This window comes from Diorhabda carinulata, chromosome 12, assembly GCF_026250575.1.
Source record: "Diorhabda carinulata isolate Delta chromosome 12, icDioCari1.1, whole genome shotgun sequence".
Lineage (NCBI taxonomy): Eukaryota > Metazoa > Arthropoda > Insecta > Coleoptera > Chrysomelidae > Diorhabda > Diorhabda carinulata.
This window is the reverse complement of record NC_079471.1, coordinates 8,400,034-8,417,421: the sequence shown is the minus strand read 5'-3', so window position 1 is coordinate 8,417,421 and position 17,388 is coordinate 8,400,034. Positions and strand designations below refer to the sequence as shown.

Sequence of the window (17,388 nt, the reverse complement as noted above, 5' to 3'; positions counted from 1 at the left end):
GCTACTGACTACAGTGACTTGTCGCTATTTTGACCACAAAGCGTTGATTTGTGTATAAAAATTGAGCAGGGGTTTGTACGTGGTCCATCAGATAACTTGCCACCAAAGAGATTCCCTTGCAATGGCTAGTTATTTTTCCACAAATAACGTCAAGGTAATAAGTAATAAGATAAATTGTATATCAGTTATTTCAAAGGTGTTTGATAGGAGAAGTACTTCCATGTGAAACTATTCTTTTTCTTGAAGATTGGAGATACCTTGCAATTGCACCTGGCAATTCTCTACAAGGTCTAGATTCTTCCATCTTTGGAGAATTTGTCGCAAATTTGGAGCTTGGCGCCCAACTATATCCTGAAGATGCTCGACTCAATACAGAGCAATTCGACTTATAGACACTGTTTCACCGATACCTCCACGACAGATGCTCTTCCGAGCTCTCCAACAAAATACCATCTAAAGCAATATCTGCCAGACTTACTCGTCAGGCAGACGTGGTTGATGAACACCAAGTTCGCTTGCAGATGTCCAGAATGTCAAATTATCTGGACTCTTTACTTTGGTGAAGCGCGAGCGTGCGGAATCAGTTAACAAGGCACGTCTTTCTCGAACCCTACAACATACAAAAAGATTTACCTTTTTGTGCTTGCTTCTTAAATATAAAAAAAAATAATCTATTTACTATTTATTCATATAGAGTGCATTTCTTTTGACATTTTGTGGATATTGTTAAAACGAATATTATTAGACAAATCAAAATTGAAAAAATATACATGATGACGCTTATAAAAGAAGTTTTTATTGTAACTGAAGCTATTTTTTTAGGAAGTCGAGAATGAAAATACTGTTTTGAGAGATAAACTATCGAAAGTAAGAGATGAACTGTCGGTAGCAACTAAAGAAATTGTCTCGATGGTTGATTCATTGAAAGTTAAAGACGAGAAATTAAGAGAAAACGCTGGTGAGTATGATAAGCAGAATCTGGAAAATTTTGAATTTGGCCCTTTTAATATAGTTTACTTGGGTTGTTTGTGTAATTTGCAATAAGAGTTTAAATTAAGTCCTATGTCGGCCTACTTGAAATAAATCTGCTGTAATTTAGGAGAAGCTTTCAAAGTTAATATCCATCAGCTAAAGTATTAACACTATTTCTTCGATTGAACTTATTTCTATATATGAAATAAGAACCTTGTTTTAGCTACTTGCCCCAGTTCTTACTCCATTTTTATGAAAGATTTTTTAGTTCTATTGTCGTATAATGATCCAGTTCTATTTTCCATTCCATAATTTTTTTGATTACGTTTCTCTTTTAAATTCTATTGAAACTTTCGCTTTTGTTTTGGCTTCTGACCATATTATAGTCGAAGTGATACATAGGGTGATACAATAATAAATCTTATTATGTACGCTTCATAAAAATGTGATGAATTTTTTGAGAATCAATTCTAATTTTATATTATGAATCTTCGAAATTATAGTATAAACCATATTCAGTCTTTAAGGATTTTATAAATATAGTTAAATGCGGGGTATACGTTCCATCAGAATATTTAACTATTAAATTTACTAATAATATTTTTTATAAAAGTACAAAAACAATTCATATCTTGAAAGATATTGTAAACGAATATACATATGAAATTTCACGTCACTGGTTTACTTTCAGATCATTCAGTATTTCCAATATTTATGTGATTTGCGTTTTCTCTTTCTCACTCTTTTTGCCTTGAAGTTTCTTTTAAAATTTCAGTTATCTTTAACAAATTGGTCCATAATTTATGTTCTTTTTGCTCTTATTTCTACTATCTTCAATGCTCTAGTGCTTTTCTTGGTTTTTTGTATTCCTCGAACTCATTACTAGAAACTCTTACTGCAGTTTCTTGCACTATTTCTTCGTTATCTTCTAGATTTACTTCATCTGGGCCAGTTGTTTTCCTAAGTACACTATTTCCTTCTCTATTTCGTACATATAGACAGAATATCTAGTGTATTCAAATATCTATTTAAAAGTTATTCAGTCAGATAAATCCTTTGATTGGTTTGGAAGATTATCTATTAATAGTAGTGCTCTTGATTCAAGTTTTTTAATACACGACCAAAAATACTCAGTAAACCAATTCCGAAACATTTTCATAGTTATCCATGGTTTATTCTTCGACAAATTACAGGCAAAGTCGATTTGGATATTTGTTTAATCTCTCTTGGGGTTTCGGAATGATCAACAACAAGTAGTTCGTTGATGTTTTGCAACTTTAAATCCTGATACACGTTTGTTTCCATGGGATACAAATGTTCGATTTGGTATTTCCAAAATAGACCTGATTCGTAAACATTAAAAACCCATAATGGATAGTCTCTCTGCCGCTTTCATATCACCACTCCGTTGCTTCTTCTTAAATATATATGTTATTAAGATCAATTTGATGTTTAAATTTATATAATTATCTCTGATTTGCAACAAAACTTATGCCACTTGCATCAACCTGAATGTGATTGAAAAATCTTTTTGCTTCACCCATTATAATAGATTTGATTAATGGGATATTTCGTTGTCTACCCACGTTGAGAGTCGTTTTTATATTTTCTCTACTGCATTATTGTAGAGCTTGTAATAATTGCAGTTGCCCTTGGTAGTATCTTTTATTATTCTTAAAAAAAGTCATTGTTGAAGTAACCGAATTCAATGCAGCACTAATTTGAGATTGACGTTCACTAGTGTCTAGTATTTTAATCACTTGCATTGTAGTTTCTTGTAAAATATTTTTTGTTAATTTATTTTCGTGTTTTCAATAAACAAAAAGTCAACAAATAGAATAAGAATACGTTTATATGACACCAGAGAGAAGAAGAAACAGATAAATTCGAAAGCCTAACGTTGCGAGTGATATCGGGGAATCCCACAATTCAAATAAAAAAGCGTAAAACAGAAATAGCGTTAAGCGTGATATAGCTGTAAAATTGAGTGCCAAATTTAGTAAAATCGTTCCAATCAGTCTCGAATTAATTAAGCTATAGTCTAGAGTCTAGACTCATGATCAGGACTTGAACTTAACAGTTTCGGTGTTTACTTTTCTAACTATTTAATTTATTATATCGTAGATACAACCATAGTAACATAATTTGATAATATTATCATTTGTATTAGTATAAAAAGATATTTCGAATGAATGTTTTCAAATATGAGGGTTGAGGTATGGCAGCACTGATATGAATATGTCAAACCTGACATTGCCATCATAAAGTATGACATTTTTAATAGTGAACGTACTCATAATGTGCTGTCATACGAGTACTATTGAAACATTAATCTTTTCTATTAATTTCGACGTGGATTTAACCAACAGCAGCTCTCGAGCTACCTTGTTTTTTAAATTCAATCGTGATCGCACTTCGCTACGGGTTGAATTTTGTGAAGATGGCTGTTGTGCTAGAAAACATGGATGCAGTGCAAGATCGTCATGTGACAAAACATGAGTTCCAGTTATACTTGGACATTAGTTCCACTGCATAAATTCAATATTATATGAACATTTTTGCTGTGAAAGATATTTGTTCACGTTGGATATCCCATAATTTGACAATCGCTCAAAAAAACTCGTGCTATTGGTGCAAAGAAATGCTGAAAAAATTCAATCGCGATCCATCAAAAATTGTCAGCACGAAGCAAATGGTCACCTGTTTTTTCGGAATAACTGGACATGTTAGCTCAAACAAAAACGTTTTTGAACAGTCAAAACATGGAATTGATGTTTCGTCCGCCGTATAGTCCTTCTTTGACACCCAATGATTCCTTCTTGTTCCTGCAAATCAAAAATAAATTGCGAGATCAACGTTTTTCTACACCCGGAGAAGCGGTTCGTGCGTTAAAATCACATGTTTTGGAGGTACCTCAATCGAAATGGAAAAAATTCTTCGACGATTGGTTTTTATTTGTCTATCTCAAAACTCAATTAGCAACCCTCGTCATTTAGGCCAGCTGCTTATGTTTATTAGAACTACTTATTGTATTACAAAGTTACTCTATTGTGAGTACCCGACCACACTAGAGTGCACGGCAACAAGCTGATCACCTGGCGAATAACTCCTTTCATAGGACTACAATCTCTTAAAGGTTTTTTAAAAACCATTAAGCCGTAAAAAAGTGGGAGAACAAGAAGATATCAGATACTTAGAGCTAGACCCCAGGTTTGAAAGAGATTTATTTCTTATTTGACGAAGTGGTCCTAAAAGGCTGTTTCATTAAGCAAAGATGAGCGAGAAAGAGTTACTGGCATATTCACTGGATACTGTCCGGTGAATTATCATCTGAAGAACATCGGTGAAACTTCTGATATTATCGTTTCTACGAGAAACCAAAGACAACAAACCAACAACTCTGTAAGTTTGAGGCCGTCCAGAGGAGGTTAGCCGCGTAATTCCCAGACAGGTTGCTACTTCACTGGTAAACAGTCCGACTACACAATAGATCAATAGGTTAAAGTGTTAGCGAGATAGATTTACAGTTGTCACTCCCTAGCTCATCTAATCTAATATATGGCGCTCCGTATCAGTCTCTGTTGCTCAGTTCATCTCAGATTATTTCTAAACGCGATAAATAAGAACTAGTTGTCCTTTGTATTGTATCTTCTCTTCCAATCCTTTAGTAGCGAATAATTACTGATATGGAAATACAGACAGGGTCTCAAAAATATATTACCAAGTTAGTTTGTAGTAAATCTAAACTCTACCACTTCTAATTGTCTTATATAGATGGCCTCAATCATTTGAAAAAACTTTAATTCAAATTGAATTGACAAAGGTTAGTTAGTAACTGAATTAACTTTGTAGAGAATATTGAAAAGCTGTCGTTAGAAAACGAACATTTGAAAGAAGAATACAGTAATCTTAAAAAAGAAAAGCAATTAGCTGTAGACCAATCAACCGATAATCTAAATACACTTAAAAATCAAATGAAAGACTTACAGGTAAGCTATATCAAAATTAATTTATGTTAAGGTTTTTTGGCTATTCGCCCATCGTCGGTTGTGTCTTGTAAACACAACAGATTGGTATATCTTCAGAAGCTGCAATCAGTTGAACTATAGCTTTTGAAGATGCTAACGTCTCGTGTTGGTGAAACGTGAAGAACAAGACTCAACCGACGACCGCTGAACAGCCCAAAAACTGTATATATTGGACGATGGTCACGAAAGCTTTAAAAAATTGAACAAATAAATCTATTTTCAGGAATCTTTGGATGCCAAAAACGAAGAAATACAAGGTCTCAAGCACCGACTAAAAGAACCAAGCTTAAACTCTTCTCTATCCAGTCTTCCAAAAGATGATCCTGAACCGTCTCAACTTGCAGCACTTCAAAGGGCTTTACACGATAGAGAACAGCAACTTTTAGAAATGCAAGCTCAGTTGAGAACAGCTACTAAAGAAATGGAGGAATCGACTACACTTTTAAGTAGATTAAAAAAACAAAAAGAGTTGGAACATGAGCGAGTTTTAGAATTGGAGGCAAATGGTACAGAGATGAAAAATCAATTGAAAACGACACATGATCGATGTCAAAAATTACACGACAATTTGGTGTTGGCCGAAGAAACTATAAGAATTAAAAACGAAGAAGTATTTATAATTACATTACAGTAGATTGGTTTAGATTCAAAAAATATTTCTTCAGATCTCACCTTACAATTTAGTTGAAAATTTTTTTATACTTATATCTTACATCGGTAACGTTTCTTCTTCATCTATAGGTCTGCTGTCAATCTACCTTTTATTTTATACACATTGCTCGTGACTTCTTTTTAGTATTAACACAAGGGCTGCGATACTAAATCTAGTTAGATGTTGTAACAAAGCTATTTTTAAATTGATGGTATTGTTTCAACTCAAATTAGTGTTCCATATAAGAATGATTACTTCCTTATAAAATAGCTTTTTAATCTCTAATTACCCTGTTGATTTTCTTTCAAGCAACTTATTCCGAATTTCTCTCGTTTTTTTTTTATTGCTTTTAGGCTCTTTAAAATTTAGAATAGTATTTAGACAATTGAGGGGATTTTTGTCTGCCTTCCTCAGATTTCGATATGACGATAATATCAGACTGCAGGTCCTACAGGGTGAGTCATGAGGAACTTAACGTATTTCTACCCTAGGTAGAGTCCCTAGGAAGGATATCTTCTACTTTATTAATTTACAGACTGATTTGTGAAATTGACCATAAATTTCAGATGGCTATAATGTTTATACAGCTAATTTGATTATTAACTGATATTAAATAAAATTAGAAATTTCAGGATTGACTTTGGAAACATTGAATATTGCACCCTGTATAATATCTTAATCAGTTTCAAGTGAACGATGAAATATTTCCAAACATTGAACAACCGTAATGACGTATCACACACTAATTTGAACAAAAAAAAAATAAATTTACGAAACCCTAAATTGATTTTTTCAAAGTCGGTCCTAGAATTTCTTAGTTTAGCTAATACCAGCCAAATGATTCATAGTAGTGTACTGCATCATGAAAAAATTTGTAAAACCAAATGTTCAATTTCAGAAATAACTCTGTAAGTAAATAAAAAAGAGGAGTTAACACTTTTTAGTAACTACATGTTATCCTCCTTGAGGGACTTTACATACGATAGAAGCATGTAAAGTTTCTTATGACTCACCCTACATAAAACATTTTCTTTGTATTTATTTTTTGTTTTATTGATTTCCGAGCTATTGCTGACGTTTCCATTAAACCGCTTCTTGTAATGCATTTTGTGAAACTTTTTGATGTTATTCCTGTTGTCCATAAAACAGTTGAGACTTGTTCTTTTTGCCACAGTTCTCTAAGTTTTATTTCAATTGAGGTGTACTTGTAATTTTCCCTAATGTTCATAAGATATGTTCTTTCCAATTTTCCAGCGTTACACTTGGTTTAATCAGTTGTGTCTGTGACTATGATTCTATCTGTATGCCCTTCTATATTTTAGAATACATGGTATCATTAACTTCTTAATCGATTTTTGCCGTGTCTATCTTTTTATTCGGTACCAAACAACACTCTGCTTCATTGTCTGAAATAATCTGTGTGAATGAAAATAATGTCTGCTTTAACTACGTTGCGTTTTTAGTATTATTTTGATTTTGTTTCTATACTTTTGTTATAATTATTTTTATGTTTGTGCGGTCGATTGTTGAGTTTTAATAAAAACTCAGATATTTGTATGTAGTTGAGTGTTTTGTTGTTTTCTTCTATTCAGAATGTTCCTATTTATATGTGTTCTGTTGCACCTTGTGGCAAAAGTTTCAATATCATCCATATATACGAGTTGTGGCTATTGAATAATGAGACTGGTTACGAAAAAGGGTTTTATTATAAAAATTATTCTACATTCAAATGCTTCCCTTCAATATTCTCCATTTCCCTCGCCACACACTTTTTCGTACGTTTTTTCCATTGATCAAAGCAGTGCTGGAAGTCTTCTTTGGTGAGTGCACTTAGAAGCTTTGCCGTTTTTTGCTTTACCGCTTTTATCGACTCAAATCGGGTCCTTTTCAAAGCAGATTTTATCTTCAGAAACAAAAAAAGTCGTACAGTGCCAAATTTGAAGAATAAGGCGGGTGTTCCAGCACAGATAACGCGATATGGGCAGTTGCGTTGTCCTGGTGCAAAATACACGAGTTGATCTTCACAACTCGGTTCGTTTTATACGAACTCGTTCTCGCAGTGTAGTCAAAACTGACAAATAGTAAGTCTGGTTGACCGTCAGTCTCTCTGGAACCCCTTCAGTCATCAGAAAAAACGATCAAAATTGCTTTGAATTTTGATTGGCTTTCTTGGCCATCACTAAAGCGCTTACACCACTAAAAAGAGATTTTATATTTCCGATGGTTTAGGGCACAAGCGATCTCACATAGCACTTGAAGAATTTCGTTGGAAAATTATTGTCTTAGGGTATTTCATTTGTTCTAATTTCTTTATGTTCATTGATTGTATGTATGTAGTCAAATTGTTTTGTTGTTTTCAGTTCGTTCCATGATAATGTTGTCTATTTATTTTGTACCCTTTCTATTACAACCTTTTTTTTGTTCTTCTATTATCACGTTGCGCTCTGTAAGGTCTTCTAATTAAATAATTAACAATATTCTTATTAATATAATATCTCCAATTATTAACTTTAAGAACATGGTATTATTTTGTATGTCTATTAACTCAGATAATCAGGCGCTCTTCTATGAAATCTTACTGCCTTCTTTAATTGTATTTTGTTTTTACAGCAACCATTATGTTTTTTTCATTTTGACGATTTGTTTAGTTTTTTTACTTAAGCGTCCTTGTTCTTATAATATAATAATTATAATCCATATTTCCATAGTCCATATATAGTTTTCTGCAAACGTACGTTAATACATTTTATAATTCCTACAATGCTAAGAGGTGGCATAGCGACAGTAGACATCCTCAGTATCCTCTTGAAACTACTGCAGAGAGAAGATATCTCTTACTTTAGGTCAATTGACCTTCTACTTGAATCGTAACTCAAAAAATTATGTGAGAATTGTATAATTCAAAATTATGAGAGTTGCTTTATGTGATTTTTTCCATCTAGAAACCAATAAGATGACGGTATTAATAGTTTTTGCAGATATTAGATCTGTCATTGAGATATACAATGCGATCCATTTGTATGGAATAAATTCAATTTTACCGTTATTATGTACTATGTGGAAAAACTTGGAAAGGATCGATTTTTATTCTTAAATTGACAATTTACAGTATGAAAATATTAGTCCCCTCCAGCACCCCCTCGAAAATTTTAAATGAGAAAGTGGGTCGATGGCCCCTTGTTAGAACGGGATTATAGTCCTCAGTTCAGAAATATGAACTTTTTTTAATTTGGTGCAATTATAACTGATAAAATTAATTTTTAGGATTGCACCAAATTTCAAAGACTCATTATATTTTGCTGAACTATTACTACTACTACTGTGGCCACTCAAAGCCCGTTGATTTTTGGCTTCGCCAAGAAGTATCCTCTATAGTTTTCTATCCTCATTTATGTCTAATTTTCCCGCAAGTTTCCTTACATCTTCACCCACTTGGTCATTCCATCTTGCTCTTGGTCTTCCCAGTGGGCACCTCCTTTCTGGTTGACCTTTCCACAATCTTCTTATTGTTGTCTCTTCTTCCCTTCTTCTTACTTGGCCCAACCACCTAATTCTTCTACTTCTTATCACAGCTACAATATCTGGTTGTCTATACCGGTCTCTGAGTTCTCTATTTTTTCAGTATTCTCCATACTCCTCCTTCGAAAGCTGGCCCATATATCCTCCTTAATATTTTATTTTCAAATGTTATTAACTTCCTCTTGGTGTGCTTAGCTCACCTTAGCTCCAGACAATAAAACTGGCTTTATTATGACTGTGTATATTCTTATTTTCATATTTTTTGACAGCAGTTTACTTTTAAGTAATTTCTATAGGTTCCGAAAACATCTACTGGCTGCATTTAACCTCATCTGTATTTCTTCTTTTATTTTATTGCTGCTGTTTATAGTATAACCCAGGTACTTAAATTCTTCAGTAATTTTAAAGCTGTATCCCATAACGTCCATCGTTGAATGATTGGGCTCTGCAATTGTTCCCAATTTTATATATTCAGTCTTATCTTCATTTATCTCCAATCCTACTTTTCGTGCTTCTTCTAAGAATACTTGTGCCAGTATTTTCAGGTCACTCTTACTGTTAGCAGTTGAAGCTACATTATCACCATAAGCTAAAATATTTATTTTCCCTCCAATATTTGCTTCTCTTGGAATAGCTTCAGTTGCTTCCAAAGCTTTTTCTAGAGCAAGGACAACCCGTCTCCTTTTCTTACTTCTGTGGTGATTTCGAAGGTATCTGTGTATTCTTTTTCTAGTCTGACCTTTCCTTTTAAGCCTTCAACACACATTTTCAAAAATCTTATTATCTTTTCTGGTATTTTATTCTCTCCGAGCATATCCCATATTTTTGATCTCATTAGGCTATCATAAGCCTTCCTACAGTCAATAAACAGTACTCTATATTTCCTGTACTTTGCTGAAGAGACGACTAAAATCTCTTTCCATCAAGGTGCCACTTTCTTATTTAAAATTTTCGAGGGGGTGCTGGAGGGGAATTTTCATACAGTAAATTGTCAATTTAAGAATAAAATCGACTTTTTTCAAGTTTTTTTCACACAGTACATAATAACACTAAATTGAATTTATTCTATAGCAAATGAAGAAAACCTTCTTTAAAAATATTTAACACCATAATTAGACATTGAAGAGTCTCAGTAATTTTATATAAATATCATTTAAATTTTTTTGTTCTAGCTCAACCATGTTCTAGAGCAACTGCGAAATGAGGGTAAGATAGATTTAGCAGAAAACCTAAAGGCACATATAGGTTTCAAAACACAAATTAAATCACAAGAGAAGCAAATCATATCTTTGGTCAGAGATACCAACAGATTACAAGAAGCCATTGAGAATTTAGAAAAGGAAAATTGCTATTTGAGGTAGCTGCATTTTTAAATTTCTTTTTATAAATTTAAAAACGTGCTCTTTCCAGGGAAACTTCAGGTTTAACGCAAGAGGAAAAAGTTGATCTTGTGGGTTATACATCCAAACAAAGAAAGCTTAAAAAAGAGAATGAGCATCTGAAAAATCAACTTACAATCAAAGACGAAACTGTTGTTAAACTTAAAACTGAAGTACACAAACTAAATAAAACCGTAACATCACTCACCAATCAAATTTTGGAGTTAGGACATGAGCCTTCACATGAATTCGTTGAAATGTTTTCTTTCCCAAGAGAAAATAGTTTGATCAAAAAAGAAAATAAGTCCTTAGTAGAAGAAAATGAGGCTCTGAGGAAAGGTTTACATGAAGTAATGGCTTGCATAAATGAAAAGAAATCGAAACTGGAAATTAAATCGGAGACATTTGAGAAACTTTTAAGAGCTCTAGATATAAAACATATAACTGGTTGGTACCATCCAGCAATGAGGCTTCAAGCTGAACTCCATAATTTAGAAGGAATCAATACAGAATTAAGAGAACAACTCAGACAAGCAAGAATTGAGAACAAGATCATTATAATCGAGAAGGAGAATATGCAAAATAACGAAGGAGATGTCACTGATGGTACTGCTTCTGATTCCGGAATACAAAGTGAAGAAATTATTTTAGAAAATATTGAGGATAATATTAAATTGTTATTTAATAAAAACAAGAATCCTGATACAAAAGATCTTTCGAAGATACAACAGAAGATTTTGCTTTGGATAAAAACTATACTTCATTCAAAAACAGAATTAGAAGATGAAATCAAACGTGGCCATAATGAATTAATATCATTAAAAGAGGAACATGATATTTTATTAGAAAAAACGAAAATTTTGATTAGCGAAACCGATGAGGAAAAGGTAGAAAAGATAAATGATGTTATTCTAACAAATATTGCACTAAACAGAAAAGTTGTGTATCTGGAAAACGAAAATAGAAAGCTATGTGAGAAAATTGAAATTTCACAAACCGAATTTAACAACATGCAACGCAATCATTTGCAGACCATTAACAATATTCAATTGGACAATAATAAGCTAAATGCTCGTTTGAAAATATTAACAAATTTGAATAGTACCACAGTAGATTTTGAAACTCATAAACATATGGAGAAAAATTTGAACGAAATGACTATCAAATATAGAGAATTATCCGCCGCAATGCAAAAACAAACGGATGATAAATGTTTAGACTTCAAGACGCTCCTAGAATCCCAAAAATCTTTACAATTGGATAAAGAAGAGTTGAAATCGAAGTTGATGAGTTTGCTGTCGAGACAAGCTTTAATAAACATTAATGACGGCGACGATAAATCTGAAAAACTTTCTCAAAAAATCGCAGAATCTGAAGTGAAAGAAATTACAGAAAGACAACGAGCTAACCACATAAACAATTTATATGAACTAGTGAGAGAACAACTGAATAAGTCTGAAGAAAAGTTTGCAGAATTTTCTAAATTCAACGAAGAATTATTAAAGAAAAATCTGAATCTTCAAGAACATTTGAAAGAAATGGAAGAAAAAATATGCGACTACGTTGATAGAACGGTCTACGAAAAAGTGAAACAGGAAAATAACAAGTTGATAAAAGAAAACGAGGAATTGATAAAAGAAAACGCGAGTTTCAAAACACAAGATGAATTGGAGAAACGATCTAAGGAGTTTGAAAGAACTTGGAACCATTCAAAAGAACAAGAGCTGCTTAACCTGAAACACCAAATCGTTGATTTGATTTCAGTGTCCGATGAAAAAGTGATAATAGCTCAATTGAGCGACGATGTTATACAAAATAGGAAATCAGTGGAGTTTTATAAAGTAAGTGTCAACGGATTGAATGAAGAACTTAAGAAAATGAAGGATATGCATTTAAAAGATAAACTTGAATACGAAAGGGACCGAAATTTGGCAGAGGAAAGAGAACGTGCACTGAACAAGCAATTGGGGTGAGTTTATACATTTTTAAAGATATTTACAGTATCTTGGTTTACTATATCAATTTTTTAAGCAAAAAACCCCTTACAAATCATTTTATTGAACGGAACACTTTCAGGATAATATTTAATCAACACAAATAAGTCTATCCACCCAACAAGACAAGAACGTTTGATGGGGATCGGATTGAAATCTCTTAATTTTGATTCACAAACTTGACATTTTGTGCGCCGTCAACTGTTGGTCTCGCCGACCACCTTTAGTAGTTGAGTTAGTAAGCGGTCGGGGACCGTTGCGCACATAGGTCTTGAGATAGGCCCATTATACTGCAATTATTCTACCAAATGGCCAATATTCTTTGTAAAGCAAATCAGGCATCTTGGCTTGAACATTTTAACGTTGCTGTGCAAGCTGTATCACGCAGGGTTTTTTTAGTCATCTCCACAGAGTTTGTCTTACGAGCAGACTATACAGATATGTACTCGTAATTACTGACCAAAAATGGGTTCTGAGTTCCTTGGTTGTTCTGCTGATCCCGGTGTGGCGAGTGAATCAGCCTCGCCGTTGTCCTTGTTGCCGAAGTGACCGAGTACCCGAACGCGTTGGATACATTGGGATCACTGTGTTTCTGTCACGTTGATTGAAGTATCGCACGTCCAATACTTCAGTTTGGAAGATGGCAGCATGTTTCACAAGCGAAGAAAATTCGCTATTTTGGAGTGCATTTCGTAAGTACAAGCTAACTACGGTCAGGCGCCTCATTATTTAGTATTGTGGGCTTAGAATAACGTCAACACTGTCGGTGTTGTGTTCCTCCAAGCCTCTATTATTAACGGTCGTAGGCGCTATTCGGTAACTGCTGGAACATTCGTAAAATTAACGTGGCTACCATCTTGTTGGGTATTTAAATCAAAGTAACCCTATATGCCCCAAAGAGGTGAACAAAATAATTAACATATGATTAGTGATATGTCTTCAATGGGAACAAATTTGATTCTTTCTTCCTATTTGCACTAACGGCCGACGGAAGATAACGTCCTTTCACAACGAGAGTTGTGGCATCGGAATTTCTGAAATTTTGAGTTGATTTTACCTGTATGTCACTAACAGAGTCATCATTGCAGGCATCTGAAGACCTTATTGGGCAATCAAAGGCTGCAATTTTATGGTTATGTACCGTTGACTTCTGAAGAGCTTTATATGAGTAAGATAATCAATATAAACAATCAAGAACATGAAAGTTTTCTTGCTTTACAAAAAGCAAAAGAAGCAGAAAAAGAAGTGGATCTGCTTAAGCAAACGTTGAATGTGGAATTGAATTATCTTAAACAGCAAAAAGAAATTGGAAATGACAGTTATAAGGAGGAGTATAAAAAAATGGCGAATTGGATGCAAGAAAAGAAAACATTGCAAGTAAATGTAAGAAAGACTTTTTTTTAATCCTACAAGTAGGTAAAAATATACGTTCAAAAGAACAAATAAGCGATCACAGCTTAATGAAAAAAGATTCATCATAATATTTCCAAAATTAAACATTCTATGCAGCTGAAATATCCTGAATAAAAGGTGGGGTGTTTTTAGAGTACTTTAAATCGAAATCAAACAATTTATTTTTTAATATTAAATGATTCTTTTCTTTTTTCAAAGACATTAACTTTTGAATATTATATCGTCGCTGCGCGTTCGAAACCGCGTAAGAGCAGTTTGTAAATACCGCGTATTTGCTTTTTAATGATTTTACAGGAGGAAGAAAAAACTTGCTGCCAACTTCAGTCCTCCTACTGTTCCGCGGTATTGTTTCAATAACACAACTGACGTTTCTCATTGGATAATTCAAATCAGATGAAGTCTAGTATAAGCCAATAGGCGTTTAGAATCGGCCAGCACGATATTTGAATTTTGCGCGTTTTGCTGTTTCGCGGTATTTACAAACTGCTCTTACGCGGTTTCGAACGCGCAGCGACGATATATAATCTGACCCGAGGCGAAGAACTATAGCCCCGCCTAGTTTTGTCAAACTTTTAACGATTAACTTAACTTAACTAAAAAAAATTGAGAATGAATGGTTCATAACTATAGCGAAAGCGAAACAAGAAATGATATCGTTGTCATTATTAACTATCTTAGACTTGTAACAATCAGATTCAAAATACCTTTTTTTGAGCTAGAAAATGTGGGTTTGCAGCTTTTCACGAGAACTGGCTGAGCGGTTGAGAAATCGCTCGAAAAATAAATCGGTCAGGAATAGTTGAGTCGAATTATTTGAGAAATCTTATTTAGTATAGATCAAATAAAAAAGGCGTCCTCAAAACAAAAAACTGCAGCAGGCAGTACTCAAATAATGACAAAAGTATAGTTCAAGAATGTAATGTAAATATTCCGTGGTGGATTATTAAAATATTGAACAAAAATGAGTTGCGTCCAAAATTGATAAAAACGCATCATAAAATTGTCATGTAGCTGTTTTTTCGCCAGCTTGCTGCTTTTAACTTGTCTGTATTGTTCAAGGATGTAGCTTCTCTAAAGTAATTTCATTTGATGCAAAAATATCAAATTAGGTGGTCCCGATCTCCTTAATTGCTACTGACGCGATTAAAATCTATTTAAAAAACATTGAGTGGCACTTTACTGGTTTGGGCTATTTTTACAACATCTGGAGTCGGTAGCGTCTGCAATATAGAATATCTAAGTCAATTTAGTACCAGATTTTTTAATTCATTTTGTCTTCAAGAGTATAATTATAAAAAATGAAGTACCGATACACCAAGTAGTAATTTTATGTTTAAACGTCTATATATATGTGGAGCTACAGTTATGTATAATTTCTTTTCAAGGTTTTTCTAAAATAATTTATGAATGGCTTTCTATTGTAATTCTATCTGAATAATAGGACATTATTATCGGAATAAGTATCTTAAAAAATCATGTGGGGCATTAGTACTCTGTACTAATACGGTTCCTTAGATTTTTTTGTCGGCTAGAAACCATCCATTGACGATAATTTTAGGTTTGTGGGACATACATTCTCTTCAATCTTCTTTCTGCTAATGGTTAATAGTTTATTTATTTATTAGTTATTGTGGGCGTTGCATATATTTTTGTATCTAATGGAATGGTTCTTAATTACATCTCTGATTAGTGGGAAGTTCAAATCGCTTTGAGCTGTTTGGTTAGAAACGTACCAAGAGGCTATACTCACATATGTAGTGTTTTAGATTGGAATGTTTTTGGTATTTTCGTATTTAAAGGCTTACTGCAGCCTCACAGTTCTATTCTATACGACCAAATGATATGAATATATTTTTATAGAAGACCGAGACTTAGTTAAGACCGTTTAAGTATCCAATGCGTATTACGTAATTCCAGAACTAATTATTTTCTTTTGTTTTGGATATATATCTTCAATGTGATATTGTTGTCTAAATAAGATTTCAAAATAAAGTATAGTTGTTCCGTTAGGTGTGGCTTCAGTTTGTAGACGAAATCATCATCTCCAACTCTGTCGAACGCCTATTATATGTCGAGAAATACTCCAGCACCAAAATTTTTTTTATTATGTTTATTGGGAGTAGGCTTATCGGTCAATATATAGCTTCCGTTGCGAGTTTGCCAAGTATCTAAGTCATAATAACCTGAGCATCTTCCATTGTATTGGATACTGTCAGAGGCGTAATATACTATTACAGATTACTGTTGACAATACCACTACTGTTCTTGCAAGCTTCTGTAGTCAGGAGCTTTTTGGAATTTTGGAGTTCTATTTGATGTATTTCTGGTTAATGTAAAATATGGACGGACGCAAAATTCGAGTATTTCCGATCACGCTGTCGGTCATAATTGTGATATAAATATTAATAATGTAAAGACTAAAAACAAATTTATCCAATAATATGCATTTGAAAGCGTTGAAATTGATAAATGTACGAACAGCTTAAATAGAGACAAAGGGTCTATTCCTTAATAATTAATGTTAAGATTCCTGTCAAGGAGGTTTTCCCGGTGGATTTAATTTTCGAGGGAGAAATTTTCTTAGTGGGAAAATTTTGTATAAAACAAATAAGTAAAGTTATTAGGTTTTAGTTTATCTTCAGTTTCTGGAGACGATAATTTGGTTATCAAAACGCGCATCAGACAGTGTAATTGTGAGTGTTGGTCTAGTGGTGGTATAAATAGTGTGTTCAATGTGAATATCACCAACGGTTCCAGAAATTCCAACTTAGTTACCGTCGGTCAGGAAGGATTTACTCTTTGTTTGATGTTGTGCTCTATTTAGTTTGTGGCTTATCCTATTAAGGTTTGTTTTGTTTAAATGTTTTCTGGTTTGTTGCCATATACGTCACGCATTTCATTTTTCTTCTGCAAGCTCTCCTATATGGAGAGGAATGATTTTCTTGTATACATTTTTGGCGCTGTGGTGTTAGGTCCCACTCTGTCTTTTTTATGACTGTTGTTAAACAGTTTTCGGCTTGCTCATCATCTTGATTTTCTTTTATCATTGGGATTCAGCACATTTGATATATGATTTTGTGCAATATGTTTTAGCTTCAACAAAATCTTGGCATTGTGTTATATTTCGTTTATTTCTCGGTGGTTCTATTCTTATCATACAATGTTGTATATATTGTGATTCTAACTATTTGTTTACTATAAGTTTGAGGATCGAGATCAACAATGGTGATGGTATGGTGATGTATAAGTTTTCTGTAGGATTCGGGTGGGAAATTTTGTATTTTATTATAAAGTATAAAGCTTTGGTGAATAAGTCTCATCTTCCACTGCTTGTACTAAATTTTATAAAATTTTTTAATGGTCATCAAACCATATTTTTCAGTAATAGTTTCCTTTGGAAGTGACTGGAACCTACTTGTGAGGATAATTTG

At 33.4% G+C, this 17,388-nt stretch overlaps 1 protein-coding gene across 4 annotated transcripts in view; it reads left to right on the top strand.

Annotated features, from left to right (window-relative positions):
- The window catches only part of LOC130899992 (centrosomal protein of 290 kDa), a 93,021-nt gene that overhangs the window by 10,772 nt on the left and 64,861 nt on the right, over window positions 1-17,388 (top strand). For all 4 annotated transcript variants that reach the window (XR_009060121.1, XM_057810271.1, XM_057810270.1 and 1 more), the window contains exons 5-10: window positions 823-958; window positions 4,825-4,961; window positions 5,224-5,610; window positions 10,344-10,528; window positions 10,582-12,519; window positions 13,633-13,927. Coding sequence is in view for 3 of the 4 variants with exons in the window: in XM_057810271.1 (XP_057666254.1) it covers window positions 823-958; window positions 4,825-4,961; window positions 5,224-5,610; window positions 10,344-10,528; window positions 10,582-12,519; window positions 13,633-13,927 (3,078 nt within the window). In the remaining variant the exon portion in view is untranslated. The remainder of the gene's footprint in view (window positions 1-822; window positions 959-4,824; window positions 4,962-5,223; window positions 5,611-10,343; window positions 10,529-10,581; window positions 12,520-13,632; window positions 13,928-17,388) is intronic.